The sequence below is a fragment of the Alligator mississippiensis genome, chromosome 7, assembly GCF_030867095.1.
Source record: "Alligator mississippiensis isolate rAllMis1 chromosome 7, rAllMis1, whole genome shotgun sequence".
In the NCBI taxonomy this organism is placed as follows: domain Eukaryota; kingdom Metazoa; phylum Chordata; order Crocodylia; family Alligatoridae; genus Alligator; species Alligator mississippiensis.
The window spans coordinates 5978083-5996657 of NC_081830.1; the positions used below are offsets into that span (position 1 = coordinate 5978083).

The window sequence follows — 18575 nt, forward strand, 5'->3', positions numbered from 1 at the left end:
TTCTCAAGCAGTACAAGTCTCAAGAAGGCTTCATCACAGAGCATTTCGGGCCTTGTCAGCATGGATGGGTATGGCAGTGGGGCTCCTCCTCACTGCCTGGCCCTGCCTGCCCAAAGCACCACCAGCACAATACTCCCGAATTCAAAAACCACATCTTCTCTGCTATTGCATTCACCAAACATTTAAAAAATGCTTGAAGGGAAGTACGCAGGTTCTCCTCTCCCACTCCAGTTTTTCCTGCACAGTAGACTCCAGCTGCCAGGGATCACAGTCACATCTGTCCTCCACTGACACTCCCAGCATCACAGCCCTGCCACTTGGAGGAAAGCAGGAGCTTAGTCCAGCTCAGAGCCCAAGCTGCACAGTTTTTCCAACCAAGACCTCACCCAAGAACACCGGGTATTTTATAGTTTCCTGGACAATCTTAGCTGCAGCAATGCTCCCTCCCTGTTGTACAACAGAACCACAAACAAACACCAAAGACAGTGTCAGAGATAAAAGAAATGCAAGATCTCATGCCAGCATCATCATCTTGAGGACCAAAACCCACCAGTCCCTGCAGCCGCGCTCCCTGGCAGCCACCAACCCCACCACGTATTACTGAGCTGGGGACAGGGTGACAGAGCCGCGCAGGGGCTGCACAAGAGGCAGAAGCAGGCTCTGATCAGACACCAGCACCAATTTTTCCTGAGAGAGACAGAGTGCGACTGTAAGAGCAAGAAAAAGAGTCAAAGGCCCCAAACCTGGAGAAACCGCCGCCCTGCCCTGCCCTGCCCTGCCCGTCTGAAGGAAACGTGCCCTTTTCCCAGAGCACAGCCAGGTGCTGCCTGTGTCCAGGGACCAGCTGGGAATCACCAAGCAGGTCACAAGGGATGTGATACCTTCTGCAAGGCCCTCAGTCTCTGCAGAGAGAGGCAGCCAGGACTCACTCACCATCGACCCCAGCACCTCACAGCGCACAGCAGGGTCAATCTATGCCACAGGGAAAGCCCCAGCCGCTTCCTCCCACAGCAGGACCCAGGCATTCCCAGTTCCCCCACCTTCCTCCCCCTGCCCCGTCCCTCCAACAAGCCCAAGCCCCTGAGTCAGTGCTAGTGGAGGGGGAACACCAACCCCCAAGAAAAAAATTGTTTGAATTAAGCTTTAGCATAAATCAATAATGCTTAGCAATAATATAGCAGCCATTTTATTGTATGTTTTAATGTATGGATTTTAAGTTGTTATTATGAATTAAGTTTGTTATTGCATCTTTACAGCGATTGCAGGTTGTCCAGCAACACCCTCCTAGCTACCCATGGGCATTACCAGCCTATATACCAACACCCCACACCAGGATGGCATCCAAGCCTGCCTTACATATCTACAAGAGCAAGATTACAATTCAGAGTACAGACCCAAAGATATTAGTGACCTTATACACTTCATCCTCATACACAGAAATATCACTTTTAATAACCAACACTTCCTCCAGATCATCGGCACGGCTATGGGCACCAAAATGGCCCCACAGTATGCCAACATATGTATAAGCCACCTGGAAGAAGAATTTCTCAAGGACTGCACCATCAAACCCTTGCTGTACTTAAGATATATCGATGACATCTTCATCATTTGGACTGAAAACCTGCAATCTTTGATTGCGTTTCATGAGAAATTCAACTATCACCATCCCTCCATCTAAATATCTCTTGAATACTCCAGCACCAACATCTACTTTTTGGACATGATGATCAGCATCCATAATGGCCAACTACAGACCTCTTATGCAAGATCTCACAGACCAACATGTATATCTGCAGTCAACAAGCAATCACCCTAAAAACACTAAAAAAGCTGTGCTATACAGGCAAGCCCTCAGATACCCCCAAATTTGCACTGAGGAGAACACCCGGGACTGCCACCTCACCAGTCTAAAAAAGGCTTTCACCCAACAAGGAAACCTCTCCAGAAAGATAGATTTTAGACAAAGAAGTTACAGAGTCAGGAAAGGTGGACCGGTCACCCAACACCAGCTTGATAATCCCTATAAAGGAGAGAGACTTAGCAGTAAGAGGTGGGGTAACACTCTGTGAACTTCACTGGAACAGTCTGTCTCCCCCATTCCTGATCTCATGCTAACTAGGCTGGCCAACCATAATATTTTAGCAACAAACATTGGTAACTATAACATTCGCAGAGTGAGTGAGTGAGTGAGTGAGTGAGTGAGTGAGTGAGTGAGTGAGTGTGTGTGAGTGCTCTTTTGCATATTATAATCAATAAATGAAGCATTTTGCATTATCTCCCTCAAAGTCTTGCTCATCATCAGAGCTATTTGGAAATTTGTGCAGCACTCTCACCTCCCAGATGGACACCTTCCTCTCCAAACTCCTCTTCCCTCAGTTTCTTCAAGCTGCAGGAGAGCAGCCAGCCCAAAGCAGGAACTAGCCTCCCCGGCATGAGTCTGATGGAGCAGCTGGACCTGATGAGCAGGTAATGACTGCAACTGAGAGGTAATTAGGGCCCCGTTAACCCTTTCCAGACTACAACTCTTCCAGCAGTCTGGTCTCCATCAGAGCACGGACAAGGTGTGTGTTTATGCACAGGAGGGTGGAAGTTGTCGCCTGGGCCTCTGCAGGACCAGGTCCCACCTCTGCACACACTTCCAGGGACTAGGCCCTTGCAGCTCCAACATCTGGAGACACCCTCCCACCAGCCCTTTCTAGCTTTGCAGTGAAAGGGCATCATCTAGTTCAGTACAGGCTACGTAGAGAAGCAGAGATGTCCAGAGAGACTCAGTGCCTGCCATGTCACAGCTTTCTGCAGCATGTGGGACAAGGGCCCTCGGGGCAGAGACAGCCCGAACCAGGGACGTTCCTGTGCCCTTACCCCGACCCTGCAGAGACTCAGGCTGAACCAGGCTGATTCCTCCACCAGGGGCAGCACCTCCCCCACCCACCTGTCACCCCCGCCCCCCACACCCCCATGCAGCTCCTGTCCCACTGCACCAGCACACGGGGACCCCGGCTCCTTCCCACCAGCAAGGGACGGCACCACACACCCTGCACTGCGTTTGCTAGGCCCCTAAACAGCCTCCTGCCCCTTCCCCTAAGCATTCCCCACTAGGGATGCAGACACAGCCCCTGCCCCACAGCCTGCAGCCAGGCAGGGCTCAGCTACCAGGGGCTCTCACTACCCTGGGAGGCAACCAAATCCCCCAGTGTCAGAGAGGGACACAGCGAGAACCCCAGCCCCAGGCACTGTGCTCCCAGAAACTGGTTTTACTTTAGGGCTTCAGCTCCCAGGCCTTAACCTGGAGGCCAGGGCAGGGAGTGCAGACACCTCTCCCCTCCTCTTCCTCTCCCAGCTGCAGGGCAGGAGCCTGCCAGGAGCAGCCAACAGCCTCCCTGCAGCCTGCTGGAGCAGCTGGGCTGGAGCAAGCTGGGAGGTTAGCCCTGCCTGTGCTGCTCCCTCTGGCCTGCCCCTTCCCTCCTCCAGCCTGGCCTGCACAGGGCATGTTTCCACATACAAGCTGCTCCCCTGCATCTCCCAAGCACCTACTCCCTGTTTCTCAGTCTTACCCAGCCTGAGTGATCCTTGCAGCACTGACCTGTTGCACTGATGCCATCCACTTTTCTGCAGGGAGTGAGACCCCCAGCCAGAGCACAGGAAAGATCAGCAGGGTCACTGTGTGTCTGCCTTGGCAAAGGGTACGGATATGGAGCAATAGGCACTGCCTATTGCACGTGGGCACAAGTACACACACATACAGTAGCAACACATATGCATACACATAGAAGTCCCTCCATATTATTCCTTGATCAGACCCTGGCAAACTGTCTGTGAACGCTGAGCTCAACCTAGCAAACCTGCCCATGTAGCTGCTTCTGGAAACTAAGAGCCATGACACCCAGGAGCTGAGCTTCCCTCCTGGGCTGTGGCCTCTGCTCCTGCAGTGCCCTGCTCTGCCCCCTGCTCCTCCAGGCCCTAGCCCTAGGTGAGGGTTGGGGGCTGCAGACATCTCCACATATTGCACAGGACACAGACAGCACAGGCACAGAGAAGAGCAGGCGCTGGGCCAAAGGGAAGAAGGTCCCTTACAGGCAGGTAGTGCCTTTGTCAGCATTTCCCCTGGCTGTGCTCAGTAAGACAGAAGGCAAAGCAATGCGGCCCCCTGCTCCACCCCAGGCCCCTGCCATTCACTGTAATACCTGCCCCAACCTTAGTTGATTCCCAGGAGCACGGGGAAGCCCCATCCTGCATCTGTATGCTCCAAGCTCCATCTCCCACTCAAACATGGCCTCCTCATCAGCTTGTGCTGCCCCACACCAACCCCACCTGCTGTCTTTGCATCTCCTGCAAAAGCAGGAGCTCCTTGGGGTAGGGCCCTCATGTCTGCTCTGGGCCGGTGCAGCACGAGCACAACAAAAGCTGGACCAGAGCTGTAGGCAGTCAGAGCTGTAAGGACAAGGGAGGACCTGGAATGAGCAAAGGGAAATCCACAGACATCCCCTGAGAGCAGGGATCAGCAGCAGTCACTGCACTGGTCCCGGGGAACAAAATGCACCAGAACAGGCAAACATGCATGTGCATGCACACTGCCTGATTTGAAGCTTTCCCTGATCCATCCCCCATCTCCAGGCCCAAGAGGGAGTGTCATATTGGGGTTCAGGCCCTGAGCTGCCAGCCTAACCCTGAGCAAGCAGGAGCGTGAGGCACCATGACATGAAGCAGGACCAGGGTGGGGGGACCTCTCTTCCACTCCCTGCACAGACCTCTGAAGACCCGAGCTGCCAACAAGCAGGTAGCTGCAGAGGGGCAGGAGTGAGGGGAGCTGGTGCCCCCAGGGCAGACCACGAGCGGGGCAAGGTGGGGCTCTGAGCAGGTCTCAGGGGTCGATGAAGCCCAGAGGGGGCTGACTATCAGGGACAAACCTCAGCACTGGGGGCCTCAGTCCTAAGCCCTTCAGGCTCCCAGGCTCCCCCAGCTAGGACTGGCACCTCAGGGAACATTGCTGGTTCCCAAATCCCTACAAAACCGAGTACCCATACCCTAACTCAGGTTACTGACACACGGGCACGCACCATGACCTGCTGGGATCTGGCCTCATCCCTGCCAGGTGCCATCGTCTCCTGTCCACTGGGAAATGGGGATGTCTTATCCCAACTAAGGAGAGAAAGCCCAAAAGGACCAAGGCTGAGGATCAAGGGCCCCTGAGATACTCGTGCCCTGTCATCAGGAGGGTGGAGAAGAGCAGAGAACTGAAGCCAGAGTCCTGCCCACAGCCTGGTTCAGCCATGGATCCAAGCACCAGCCCTTCCCCTCTGTCTGTGCTCATCCCACCCCCTTCTTATGTGCAGAGACTCAGAGCCCTGTGCAGAGAGAGGGGGGCCCTGTGCTGAGCACTCCCAGCCCAGGGCTGCTCACACCCTCCTGGGACCTGCATGCAAATCCCTGGCCAGGGGCTCCTGCTTAAATACAGCTTCTGGGCTGGGGAGCCTCAGTTCATGCTCAGCCCCTTCTTGCCTTCTGGGAGTCCCCCTTGTTCTAGGGCAACAGAAATGAGTTCCTTATTTCTCTTCCTCTCTCTCCTCTCTTCTCTCCCATGTAGGTTGTGGAGAAGGGTGGTGGGAAGCCAGAGCACTGGGGCTTCCTCCCTGGACCTGCTTCTTCACCTACTTTCTCTTTTCTTTAGGTGTGCTCTCTGCTGTGCAGCTGGTTGAGTCTGGCCCAGGGGTGGTGAAGCCTGCAGAGACCCTCACCCTGACCTGCACTGTCACAGGCGACTCCATCAGCAGTGGTTACTATTGGAGCTGGATCCGGCAGCCTCCTGGGAAAGGGCTGGAGTGGATGGGGAACATATATGGATACAGTGATACCACAAACTACAACCCATCCCTCAAGAGTCGCATCACCATTTCCAAGGACACCTCCAAGAGCCAGTTCTCCCTGCAGCTGCGCTCTCTGACAGCCGCAGACACCGCCACGTATTACTGTGCCAGAGACACAGTGACACAGAGCAGAGCAGGGGCTGCACAAAAAGGGGAAGCCTGTTCTTCTTCATGTAGCAAAGTTAACAAAGCCTGAGACAAGGAAATTTCCACCTGAAAACCTCACACACATGCAGGGAAACTGCAACAGGATCAGCTGTGGCCATCTGAGGTTTTTTTTAGCTTTGGACCTATACATTTCCAGAAAGCACAGGTCTGAGAGCTCCGCTGGGCATTTGACAGATAGATGTTAGCAAGCAGTATAAGTCGCAAGGAGGCTTCATCAAAGAGCATTTTGGGGCCTCCTCAGCATGCTTCCTGGGAACAGCAGTGGGGAGAATCCACCTCTTGCAAGGACCCACGGCTCAGCCCAGATCACCCCCCAGATCAGGCTCCCCCGCTCCAACCCTGCAGTTCCTGGGACCTCTGCTCATTTGTACATTGGTGCCCATGGAGGCAGGAAGGCAAGGGAGGGCTCCTCAGCCCGTCACACTGGGAGGCCCAGGCCAAGCTCACACTTTGCAGTAATACCTGCAGGATGGAAGGAGCAAGTCCCATGGTCAAGTCCCATGAAGCAAGGTTTTCAGGAGCTCATGGGCCACAGGAGTCCACCAAGATTTACGGGCCTGAGCCTCTGCTTCCAAGGCAGCTCCTTCACGTGCCACCTGCCCCGGTAGACAACTCAATGGTCAGCAGAGGTCATACAGTCCAGGAGGACAAGGACACATCTCAGGCCTGTCACAAATTGTTTCCCAGGGCAACAGCATGCTCCACACCAGCCCACCCTGAAGCAGGAAACCTCTGGCCATGGGTCATGTCCAGGCTTGTGCCTTCAGCCACAGATTTTTTTTTTGCAAAAATATTTATTTATTGCTATATATGTTATGGGGTTCGAGCCACTCCCTGTCTTGTTCAAGTGCTCTCCTGGCACACCTTTGATTGGAGAAAAATAAAAAATTAATCCCGAAGGAAGAAGAGAACAGATGGCCACAGGGTGCTTAGGTCCATCAGCCGTGTCATTTATTTCCTCTTCCCCACCAGATACTGGATACAGATTCAACACAAAGTAACACAATCCTGTGGGTCTAACAGGTGGCTTGGAGTTAACTCACCCTGCCTTTGACCTTCTCTCATCTCTTCCTGGCTGGCCCCGTCTCGATACCCGGACTCTCTGCCATGTGGGCGACTGCTGCGCTAAGTACGAACCCGGTCTCACCTGCGGGTACCCTGTCTGCCATAGCGTGGCAAGCGCGGCTCCTGCCCTCGGCACCTGGCGTCCTTCTCACTCTCGGCCCAAGTCTCTCGCTCCTCTGCTGCCCTCCCTGGGTGACGTTCTTTTCTCAGCTGTCCGTTCTTGTCGCTGCCGCCTGGCCCCGGTGCCCATCTCCTCAGCTTCTTCCCGGTGGGGAGTTCCCCGCAGCCAGTCGCCCTTAGTTAACGTCAAGCTGTCGCTGTTCAACCTCCGTCCAATCAGCCCATGTGGGGTCCCGGACCTGAAGAAGCTGCCGCCGCCATTGACATCGGAGGCTGTGGGGAGGGACAGTGGTGGGTAGTGAGCGAGTAGACATGGAGTCACTGCTCCACGCCACAGCTGCTCCATCCAGCTCTGCAGGGGGCCCAAAGCACAGGGCCTGGGGCGGTCACCCCAAATCGCACCCCCAGGGATGGCCCTGGGGCTGAGCTGATCACAGACATGTGGAAGATGTGGGCAAATCCAGTCCAGGGTGGGAAGGGGGCCCTGGCACTGCTTGCCCAGACCCGGGTAGGTCAGGAAGGGCCAGCACTGCCTGTGGGGCTGAACACGCAAAGCATCAGGGCAAAGAGAGTCTCATTCTTCAGGGGAAGGAGCTATTCTCAGCCAAGCATCCTGATGGGGAAGCCTCTGTCTCTCCCCCTACCCAGTTGCCCCTGCAGAGACAATTCCCTGCCTCTGGGGCTGGGCAGGGACCAGCTGACAGCACACGGGACATTCGCATCCCTCTGCACTGCTTACCACGTTCCCCACAAAAACTGCACGGCTGTCCCGGGGTGTGGGACACCTCAGCTAGGGCACTGCATGCCCCACAGAAAATAGTCTGTTTTCCATTGCACGTCACAGAAAATAATTATGGCCATTGATGCCCAAACAACCACAGAAGAGCACCTTGCACTCTTACCAGATTTAATGTTACACGTTGGGTAGTGGACTGAATTCAGAAATGCTTGAACAAGGATACCTCGTTCTCTGAAGACAGCATTTATTGACCACGGACATTAGCAATTTCAAGCACAACAAAAAAGTTTTGCCTACACTAAGACACAGCCCAGCAAAACACAGTGACAACACACACAATTAGCCTGACTTAAAATGTAACATAGTAAACCGAAAGGACACCAGAAAGCCTTGCCCAGGTCTTACATAATCCTGGGGGCAGAGCGTCCCCTTGCAGCCAGGGATTCACAAAGTCCTCCTCGGGGATCTGCAGGTCTTCTAAGGCATCAACGAGGAGATCCCACAGGCCTCATCTCTGCCTGGGTTTGTATGGGTGAGTCTGCAGCGCCTTCACCCCTTGGGCGCCTTGACCATAGCATGTGTTTTCCAGTCCCTCACATGTCACACACCCCTCATGCCTTTCATGCATTCACTCTGTCCCTTCTCCGCCCCCTTGCAGGTTCTGCTTGGAAATGGAAATGTCGTTCCCTGCTTTCTTTGGTCACATCAGCCCAAGCCATCTGGACTGTCCCCTGCTTCCTTAGCCCTCTTTCTGATGCACACTTCTGATGATTGTCCCAGGTCTTTGCCAACAATTTCCCCTCTTCCCTTGCATGCCTATCTTCCTAGGGACTCGTTAGAGACCTCTGGGGCCCAGCATGACACTGGATCCTTATAACTCTTAGACACACACCTCCCGGCCCATACGTACACACCTCGGCCAGGGACCGGTTCCAAGCTCAAGAACCGGGAACCTATGTGCCCAATGCCTGCTAAGTGCCTCGCCTACCGCTTCACCACAGCCAGGATTGTCAAGGCTTCTCCAATACATTGGACATGAGTCCAAGACCAAGGGCAGGGGCACATGCCTGTGGGCACATCTGCGCTTGTGCGCTGGGATTCTCAGGATCCTGAACTCAAATCACCTTGTGGTCACTGCTGCCCAGGTTGCCATCCTCATTACATTCCCCACCAATTCTTCCCTGATGGTGAGCAGCAGGTCAAGAAGAGCATGGCTCCGAGTTGGCCGCTACAGCACTTGCACCCGGAAGTTGTCCCCAATACTCTCCAAAATCTTCCTGGATTGCTTTCATGCTGCTGTAATACCCTCCCAGCAGATGTCAGGGTGATTGAAGTCCCCCATGAGAACCAGGGCCCTACTCATACAAAAACCCACCAGGGCACCTGAGGCCCTGCCTCTGCTCTCCAAGTGGGAAGCCAAGGCTTGGAGGATAAATGCTGCCTTGGAGCAAAATTTATTTGTTCCAAGCCAAATCATGTCCCAATGTGAGTGAGTCAAGAACAGTAAGTGACCCTACTACCAGCCCCACCTGGGCCTTTGGATGTTTCCAAGTCTTTGGCAGGGATCCTACATATTTGCGGGGGGCACGGAGGGGGGGGGGGGCGGTGCTGGCGGGGACAAAAGTATTTTGTGCACGCCCAAGCCCCGCGCACAAACTGCATGGGTACGGCACTGACAGCCCCAGCCCCTTCCACCAGCCCATACACACACACACACACACACACACACCAAGGAAGCTGCCAGCTCCACCCAGGAGAACAAATGCCCAGGGCCAGAGGGACATGCAGAGCAACTCCAAGCCTCAGGCCTGGGGCTGTCTGGGTGTCTAGGGAAATGGCACTCCCAATGCTCCTCCCACAGCTTCTTTCAGCTTCAGGGCCAGACCCTGCACAAAGCAACCAACTCCTTCCACACCACAACCCCAGGTCCAGCCTGCATGAGCATCTGGGACTGATAAACTGCTGACTGCAGTTAGGCCTCTTTAACCCCTTACAGCATGCTGTGCTCTGACCTGGCTAGTCCCCACCACACCATGGAAGGATGAGTCGGATTTACCCATAGGATGGTGGAAGTTGTCCTCTTGGTCTCTCCAGAGCCCTCTCTCAACTCTGGAGACAGTCACAGCAGTTAAATGCGCATATGACACGACTGTACTGTATATATCGATATAAATATATAATCTTCACCTCCAACACTATGCCATGTGACCCTTGTGGTTCACTCAGCAGCTCAAAGCACACTAAAAACTAGGGCTGTGAGAGACTTCAGACAGAGCTTCGGATCTTGAGAAGCTTCCCACGCTTTAGGGTCTGAAGCGGCACATCAGGGTTGAAGCGCTGCCTCGTTCGGCTTCCCGAAGAGCTTCGGAGCCGCCTTGGAGATCCGGCCTTAGGGTATAATGGGGAAACAATAAAATACCCATAACTTTGGGGTTTTTTTGTCCAATTTGGATGAAACTTTCAGGAATGGTAGACTCTGCAGAAAGGATGAAGCCTGCCAGGCTTCAAGAAGATCAGTGGTGGGTTTTGTGGGTAACATAACCCCAAATTCTTGAAAGCAAAACTCCTGGCACGTCTACGTGTCACAACACAGTGGGGTGAAAACTGCAGGGCTGGTAAATCTTACTGAGGCCGTAAAACCTGCCAAGTTTCAAGAAGATCTGCACAGCGGTTTGGGGGGAACTCTGGATCAGACCGGATCGCAGCCATTTGAAGTGCCCGGATCCAAAGCAGGAGTAGATCGCTGCCGTCTCACACAGGCCGACTAGAAACCCATTACACAGTTTCCATCATGTGAACACACACATATCCCTATACCCGTAACCCCACCCACTGCCCTCCTCAGAGGGGTTAATCCTATAAACGTCCATGCCATACCCCTCTCCACCGGATATATATAACTAGTTTTGAAAGAAAAAAAATAAGTAGCTGGGTCAGCCATGCTCCCTCTCCACCCCTTGCAGGTGTGGCTTGGGGCTGGGCCAAGACCCCTACCCTTACGTGGCAGGATTGGAGTGAGTTTGCCCACTGCCCTGTGCTACGCAGAGGGATCGGGCCCACCTCCCCTGCCCTGGGCAACTCTCCATCCAGCCTAGACGCCAAAAATGCTGAGCACCACTGGCACAGACGGCGATAAAGGATGAACCACAAAGGACCAATTGTGAATGTGAGGACAGGAAGAGTTTGTATGCTGCATTTTCCCCCATTTCCATCATTTGCTCAGTTTAATGGCAAGTGTTTACTAGCCCTTGCTGTCTGGTGTGCTGACCCCAGGGTCTCCCCTGTGCCAGAGACTGAGCCCCATGCAGAGAGCAGGGCCCTGTGCTGAGCGCTCCCAGCCTGGGGCTGCTTATACCCTCCTGGGAGCAGCATGCAAATCCCTGGCCAGGGCTACTGGTTAAATAGAGATCCTGTATCCAGGAGCCTCAGTCTGTACCCAGCCCCTTGCTGCCTGCTGACTCTCCCGTGTTATAGGGCAGCAGCAATGAACTTCTTCGGTATAAAACAGTACATACCTCACAGAAGCCCCATCATAGGGTGTTTGGGATCCTCATCGCTGTGAACGGCCGTGGCAGTGGGGCTTCTCATTCCCTTGGGCCCTTGTGGCATGTCCAGCCCAGCCTGCCCAAAGGGGGACCAGCACAATAGTCCAAGTCCTGAATTTCCAAGAAAGATTTCTGCTGGCATTATATTCAGCTAAGTGTAGCCCAGGTCTACACGGGGTTGTATTCCCCTCTCCAATTGAGGGAATTATTGGCAGGGCAGTGTGCTGTGGAGGGACACAGCAGCCCAGTGGCTGCCGTTGTCCCCTATAGTGTCAGTCCCAGTCAATCAATTACTGAACTATATACAAATTTATTACTGCAATAAAATCATTAAAGGGTAAGGACATAAATTATATATGTACAAATTTACAAAACAATATACCCTATACCATTTATATACACCCAATTATTATTAAAAAATACAAATGAATAACAGAACAACCCAGAACAAAGGTTATGGATGGAGAAACCTTATAACTATGTTAATATACTAACTATTACTTCAACTTATTCACATAAACTTTAAGGCACAGTCTACAAATATAAGAAGGAATCCTTAGACTACGCAGGTGCCCTCTAGGGCAGGGCCCCATTCCCAAGGTACCACCACAGTAAAGGAGGTGGGGGGAAAGAAAAGGAGAGGCAGACCCCCAAAACTCCTAACACCCCGCTGTCACCCAGGAGTGGCCACGTGGTGTCCCTTCACAACCCTGGGGGTCTCTCTCCTGAGGGGACCCTCTCTCCAGGGTTACTTACCACTCCACAGGCCCGCAGGGTTGCCTCCCATTCTGCAGGTCAAGCAAGGTTCCCTGCCAGGCTTTCCTGCGCCCGACTCTGCTGCCACCGGCCTGGCTTAGGGCCACGTACAGCACTGTGTGTAGTGGGCGCTTCACCTTGTGCTAGGGGTTGGAGGCCCAGGCAGCCTTGTGCAGCACCGGTACTCCGTCTGCTCCTCGACCCTCTGGGCAGCATCGTCTGCACTGAGCTGCTTCTGCATGACAAAGATGCTGCTCTGTACACCAGCCTGGGCACCATGTCTCTGGCCACGCACCAAAAGGTGCAGACCCGAGCCACCTCATGCAACTCCCAGGGCCCAGACACCGTGTGCCGTGCTGCACACCAAGAGCCTAACTGCTGGAGCGGTCTGCAGCTCCCTGCTGATGGACATCCTCAGGGACTCTCCTGGGCTCCGGCTTCACCTGCCGAGCCGCTCTCCTCCGCTCTACGCCCGGCTCTTCTCCCTTCTCCGCCATCTCCCTCTGCCGGGCGCGCAGCTCCTTTCATATTCTCCAGGGCTCCCACCCTGAAGTCTCCCCGACCGGACAGTGCTGCAGTCTCCAATCAGGTCCGCTTCACCTCTTCTACCCTCCATTCAGGACAGGGGCATGGCTTCATTGCTCTTGCTGCTTCCTGATTGGTGGATTCACTCCACCAATCAAAACAGCAGAATCTCAAGCCTGGGCCTGAACCCAAGCTCTGAAACATGCGCTGCTGCAAGGACATTTCCAAAAGGCTTGAGGGGAAGCACACAGCTCTCCTCCCCCATTCCCCTTTCTCTCAGCTCCTTTGGCTTCCAAAGAAACGCTGCTTGTGGGGACCAGAGAGGAGGGAATCTCTCCTCTACCGCCTCAGGTCCTGCTAGGCCCTCACAGCCTCACCAATCGTTCAGGACCTTGTTTCCTGCTTCTGTATTTCATGGGACATTTAAAAAAGCCAGCAGAAATCTTTGGTTACATGAATGCCACCACCTCCCTGCACCCTGGATCAGGTCTGCCCTGCCCTGGCACCCCCAAATCCCTGGTTCTGCACCTTCTCCCACCCAGCAGGGAAGGGAAACGACACAGAGCTGCTGCCACCACCCCTCCTGGCTGGGCTCAGGCAGGACAGCAGCAGCGGGGCAGTAAGAGCCATGGTGGGTGGCTGGCAGGTGGGTCCTCCTTTCCTGCTTGCTCCCCTTGGACAGCCCTGGGAGCTAAAGGTAAGCTGACGGGCACAGGGGCCATGAGGGGAAGGGGATTTTCTATAGTCACTGGCTTTCTCTAGGACAGGGACAAAGAAAAGGATTCAGGAGCCAGAGCTTGAGGCAGGGAAAAGAGGTGCTCTGTACATGTCCCAGGACCAAGCCAAGGCACTGTCTGGGAGGACAGAGCAGCTGGGACTTTGGGTAAGACAGAATATCCTAAATCCTCTCAGTGTCCTGGCCCCTTCCTGCCGGACCTTTCAAGGGCAGTGGCTGCCCTGGGCACAGGGGCAGCAGCCTCCCAGGACCAGGCTGTGCCAGGGGCTCCAGGCTGTAGCCCCCATGCAGCCAGCATTGGCCCTCAGCCTGGCACCACCGCCCATCTTTCCTGGGTTACCGAAGGACTCATTCCCAGATTAACAGGCAGAGTCACTCCCCAAAGCCTTGGGAACCATGTGCCAGACCTGGGCCTGTCCCTGCCACACTGTGCCCTCAGGCCCCAGAACCAAGATTTCCTCCTTCCCCAATCAAGCACAAGCCCAGCTTCTGCAAAGGTCTGCAACCGAGAGCACTTCTGCTCTGCTGCTTCTCCCCTCCCTGCTGGGCCCCTGCCTCTCCAGCCTGCAGGGCAGGAGCCTGCCCAGAGCAGCAAACAGCTTCCTACTGGAGCCCTCCGGCCTCTTCTGACAGCTGGTCCAGGGGAAGCTGATCTCAGTGTGGGGAGATCATTATATCACTCGTAAGCCCTTCCTTGGACAGGGAAGTCTCCAGTGGGGCCTTTTGTTCCCTGCTTCAGGGATCTGCAGCTCACATTCCCTCTGCCTGCAGTCCCTACACGGTGTCCAAAAAAGTCCATTTTTGGTTACAGAAGCCCTGGAACCTCCCATTCATTCAGTCCATACGGTTCAACTCTGTCCTGCCTTCTTCAAGCCTGGCCCCAGCCAAGAGCACCTGCCACTGTCCTTGCTTGGTGCTGGACACACCCCAGGGTCTGCTAATGCAGTGAAAAAACAAGTGTTGTATACACAAGCATGCATGCATGCACACGCACTCACACTCTTCCCCTGTCTTGCAGATCAGTGGAGACTCAGACTCTCCAGGGCTGCTCCAAGCACCTGCTGCATTTGCAGCCAAGAGCAGGCAGACACAGAACATGCTCGGTGTCACCATAGGAGACACAGGGACCAGAACATGCTGGTCCTCATGGGAACCCGAGCTGCACCAGCAGCCTCAACTCTGTACTGCAGGGGCCCAGAAGTTGCGCACACCAGCAATCCTGAGCCCAGCACTGGGATGGCCACCTGAACAGACACAGCTGTGCAAAGCTCTGACCCCCGGGGGTGTCCCTTTGCACCAACCCTTCCGGCTGCACTAAACTATGGGCATCTGCAATGCCGAGATCACTCCATGCCCACACCCTGGGACACATCACTCCATGCCCACACAGCCCCACCCTCACACACAGGCACTGATGGGGGAAGAGCCCATGGCCAGCAGCAGCCCTGTTCTGTACGCAGAGATCTCCTCTTCCTCCCAAGACCTCATGAGGGAAGTCAGGCCAAGGGCTTGAAAAGTCTCATAAATATCCCCCTTCAGGTTCAGGGAGCATCCAAAGCTGCTGGGCTGCCTTCACAATGTCACACGTGGTCACCCACGCTGTGCACCTCTGACACTCCCACTCGCCCTGTCTTGTAAATAAAGGACTCTGTTGTGGCTGTACTTGGAAGGGACCTTCCAAATGACCTAGGGGAGTTAGGCACCCACATCTCTGCACAGAAGTGCCCTGTGTAGCAATGAGCACCCACCTGGCTCTGCAAACCAGCACTGTCCTGTGCCAGCACCTGTAGCAGGTCAGGAGAGAGATCTCATTTGCAAGGGGTTGCATAGCAGATAAGACCTCAGGATTATATATGCAAGCGAACCCCCACCACCTTCCCTTAAAGGAAGGGCCATTCTCTCCCTCAGGCAGCTTTGGCCAGCTCCAGCCCCTTGTGACACTGCTTTTGGGCCTTCACCCACCTCCCAGCCCCCAGGAAACATGGGCCTTTGCTCCTGTGCCCCTTCCTCCTGACCATTGCCTTCAGCGTCTCTCCCAGCCTGCCCCGGTCCTTCTGCAGTCTCCCTGATGGGGCATCTCTGTGCTTTCCTCAGGTGTCTGTTCCCTGGTGCAGCTGACCCAGCCTGGGGGAGCCCAGGGGAAGCCCTCAGGGCCCCTGAGATCACCTGCACTGGCTCTGGGCTCTCCCTCACTGAATATGGGAATGCTGTGAGCTGGTGCATGGCAAAGCTGCCGGAGTTGAACCTGGAGGCTTTGCAAGAAAGGTGGAAAGAGTCTGCAGGCTTCTTCCTGGCCCCTCCACACTCCACCAGCTGCACCTGGGACCAGACACCTGGGAAAAGACATGTCCATGCTGATGTGACTCTAACCTGGAGAGGCTGCCAGACTCAGGTCACCTCTTGGAGTAACAGGTAGAAAATACCTTGTACAGCTGCTGCCATGAGAACAAACACTGGGACACAGCGGCTGTGCTCTCAAGCTGGGAGCTGCAGCATCAGGTGGGAGCCCTCAGACTTATATCAGCAATGGCTTGAGGCAAACTTGTATTACTTATTTAAGAACAAGTGAAATTAATTTACTTTCATTTACTTTATTGGGCTGGTGCAGCATGAGCACAACAAAGGCTGGACCAGAGCTGTAGCCAGTCAGAGCTGCAAGGACAAGGGAGGACCTGGCATGAGCAAGTGGAAAACCGCAGACTTCCCCTGAGAGCAGGGATCAGCAGCAGCCACTGCACTGCACCCAGGGAACAAAACGCACAGAAACAGGCACACATGCATGTGCATGCACACTGACTGATTGGCAGTTTTCCCTGATCCATCCCCCACCTCCAGACCCAAGAGGGGTGTCACATTGGGGTTCAGGCCTTGAGCTGCCAGCCTAACCCTGAGCAAGCAGGAGCCTGGGGCACCATGACATGAAGCAGGACCAGGAAGCAGGGACCTCTCTTCCACTCCCAGCCTAGCCCTCTGAAGACCGGAGCTGGCAACAAGCAGGTAGCTGCAGGGGGGCAGGAGTGAGGGGAGCTGGTGCCCCCAGGGCAGACCAGGAGCAGGGCAAGGTGGGGCTCTGAGCAGGTCTCAGGGGTCAGAGAAGCCCAGAGGGGGCTGACTATCAGGGACAAACCTCACGACTGGGGGCCTCAGCCCCAAGCCCCTCAGGCTCCCAGGCTCCCCCAGCTAGCACTGGCACCTCAGGGAACATCTCTAGTGCCCAAATCCCTACAAAACCCAGCACCCATACCCTAACTCAGGTTACTGACACACGGGCACGCACCATGACCTGCTGGGATCTGGCCTCATCCCTGCCAGGTGCCATCATCTCCTGTCCACCGGGCAAATGGGGATGTCTTATCCCAACTAAGGAGAGAAGGCCCAAATGGACCAAGGCTGAGGATCAAGGGCCCCTGAGATACTCGTGCCCTGTCATCAGGAGGGGGGAGAAGAGCAGGGAACTGAAGCCAGAGTCCTGCCCACAGCCTGGTTCAGCCATGGATCCAAGCACCGGCCCTTCCCCTCTGTCTGTGCTCATCCCACCCCCTTCTTCTGTGCAGAGACTCAGAGCCCTGTGCAGAGAGAGGAGGGCCCTGTGCTGAGCACTCCCAGCCCAGGGCTGCTCACACCCTCCTGGGACCTGCATGCAAATCCCTGGCCAGGGGCTCCTGCTTAAATACAGCTTCTGGGCTGTGAAGCCTCAGTCCATGCCCGGCCCCTTCTTGCCTTCTGGGAGTCCCCCTTGTTACAGGGCAACAGAAATGAGCTCCTTATTTTTCTTGTTATTTCTTCTCTCTTCTCTCCCATGTAGGTTGTGGGGAAGGGTGGTGGGAAGCCAGAGGTTTGGGGCTTCCTCCCTGGACCTTCTTCTTCACCTACTTTCTCTTTTCTTTAGGTGTCCTCTCTGCTGTGCAGCTGGTTGAGTCTGGCCCAGGGGTGGTGAAGCCTGCAGAGACCCTCACCCTGACCTGCACTGTCACAGGCTACTCCATCACCACCAGTGGTTCCGCTTGGAGCTGGATCCGGCAGCCTCCTGGGAAAGGGCTGGAGTGGATGGGGTCCATAGCTGGAAGCAGTGATAGCACATACTACAGCCCACCCCTCAAGAGCCGCATCACCATTTCCAAGGACAGCTCCAAGAGCCAGTTCTCCCTGCAGCTGCGCTCTCTGACAGCCGCAGACACCGCCACGTATTACTGTGCCGGAGACACAGTGACACAGAGCAGAGCAGGGGCTGCACAAAAAGGGGAAGCCTGTTCTTCTTAATGTGGCAAAATTACAACAGCCCAGACAAGGAAGTTGCCACCTGAAAACCTCACACATGGAGGGAAACTCTAACAGGATCATCCTTGGCCAGCTGAGGGTTGTTATATTTGGACTTATAACAGTCCAGACAGCAAAGGCCTGAGAGCTTTGCTGGGCATTTGACAAGACAGAGGTTATCAAGCAGTACAAGTCTCATGAAGGCTTCACCACAGAATATTTGGGGCCTTGTCAGCACGCCGTAGCCAGTGGCATCCCCCAAGGCTCTGTCCTTGGCCCGGTTCTCTTCAACACCTTTGTCAATGATGTGGACATTGGTGTCAGAAGCGCACTCGCTAAATTCGAGAATGACACTAAACTTTGAAGCATAGCATCCACACCTGAGGACAGGCTAGTGATTCAGGATGACTTGGATAAACTTAGTAAGTGGGCGGACATGAACCTGATCATGTTCAATACTAATATATGCAAGGTACTTCATCTCCGAGCGGGGGGGCGGGGGACGGGGGACGGGGGGGGGAACTCACATCACACTTATAGGCTCGGCAGTGTTACACTTCCTAGCACCACTGCTGCAAGAGACTTGGGGGTCATGACTGACCACAAGCTGAACATGAGCCGCCAATGCGATGTCACAGCTGGTAAAGCAAACAAAACACTGGCTTGAATCCACACATGCTTCTCATGTCAAAACTCAGGATTGTCATCCTCCCACTGTACTTGGCCTTGGTAAGGCCGCAGCTGGAGTACTGCATCCAGTTCTGGGCTCTGCAATTCAAGAAGGATGTTGAGAAGCT

The 18575-nt window shown here is 54.6% G+C and overlaps 1 gene segment (V, D, J or C); it reads left to right on the top strand.

Annotated features, from left to right (window-relative positions):
- The first annotated feature begins 5537 nt into the window (after positions 1-5537).
- On the top strand, positions 5538-18142 carry LOC132251564 (Ig heavy chain V region MOPC 141-like). The segment is given in 4 exon segments: positions 5538-5583; positions 5672-5985; positions 17431-17716; positions 17952-18142. Coding segments are annotated over 4 exon segments (837 nt in total).
- Positions 18143-18575: the final 433 nt, after the last annotated feature.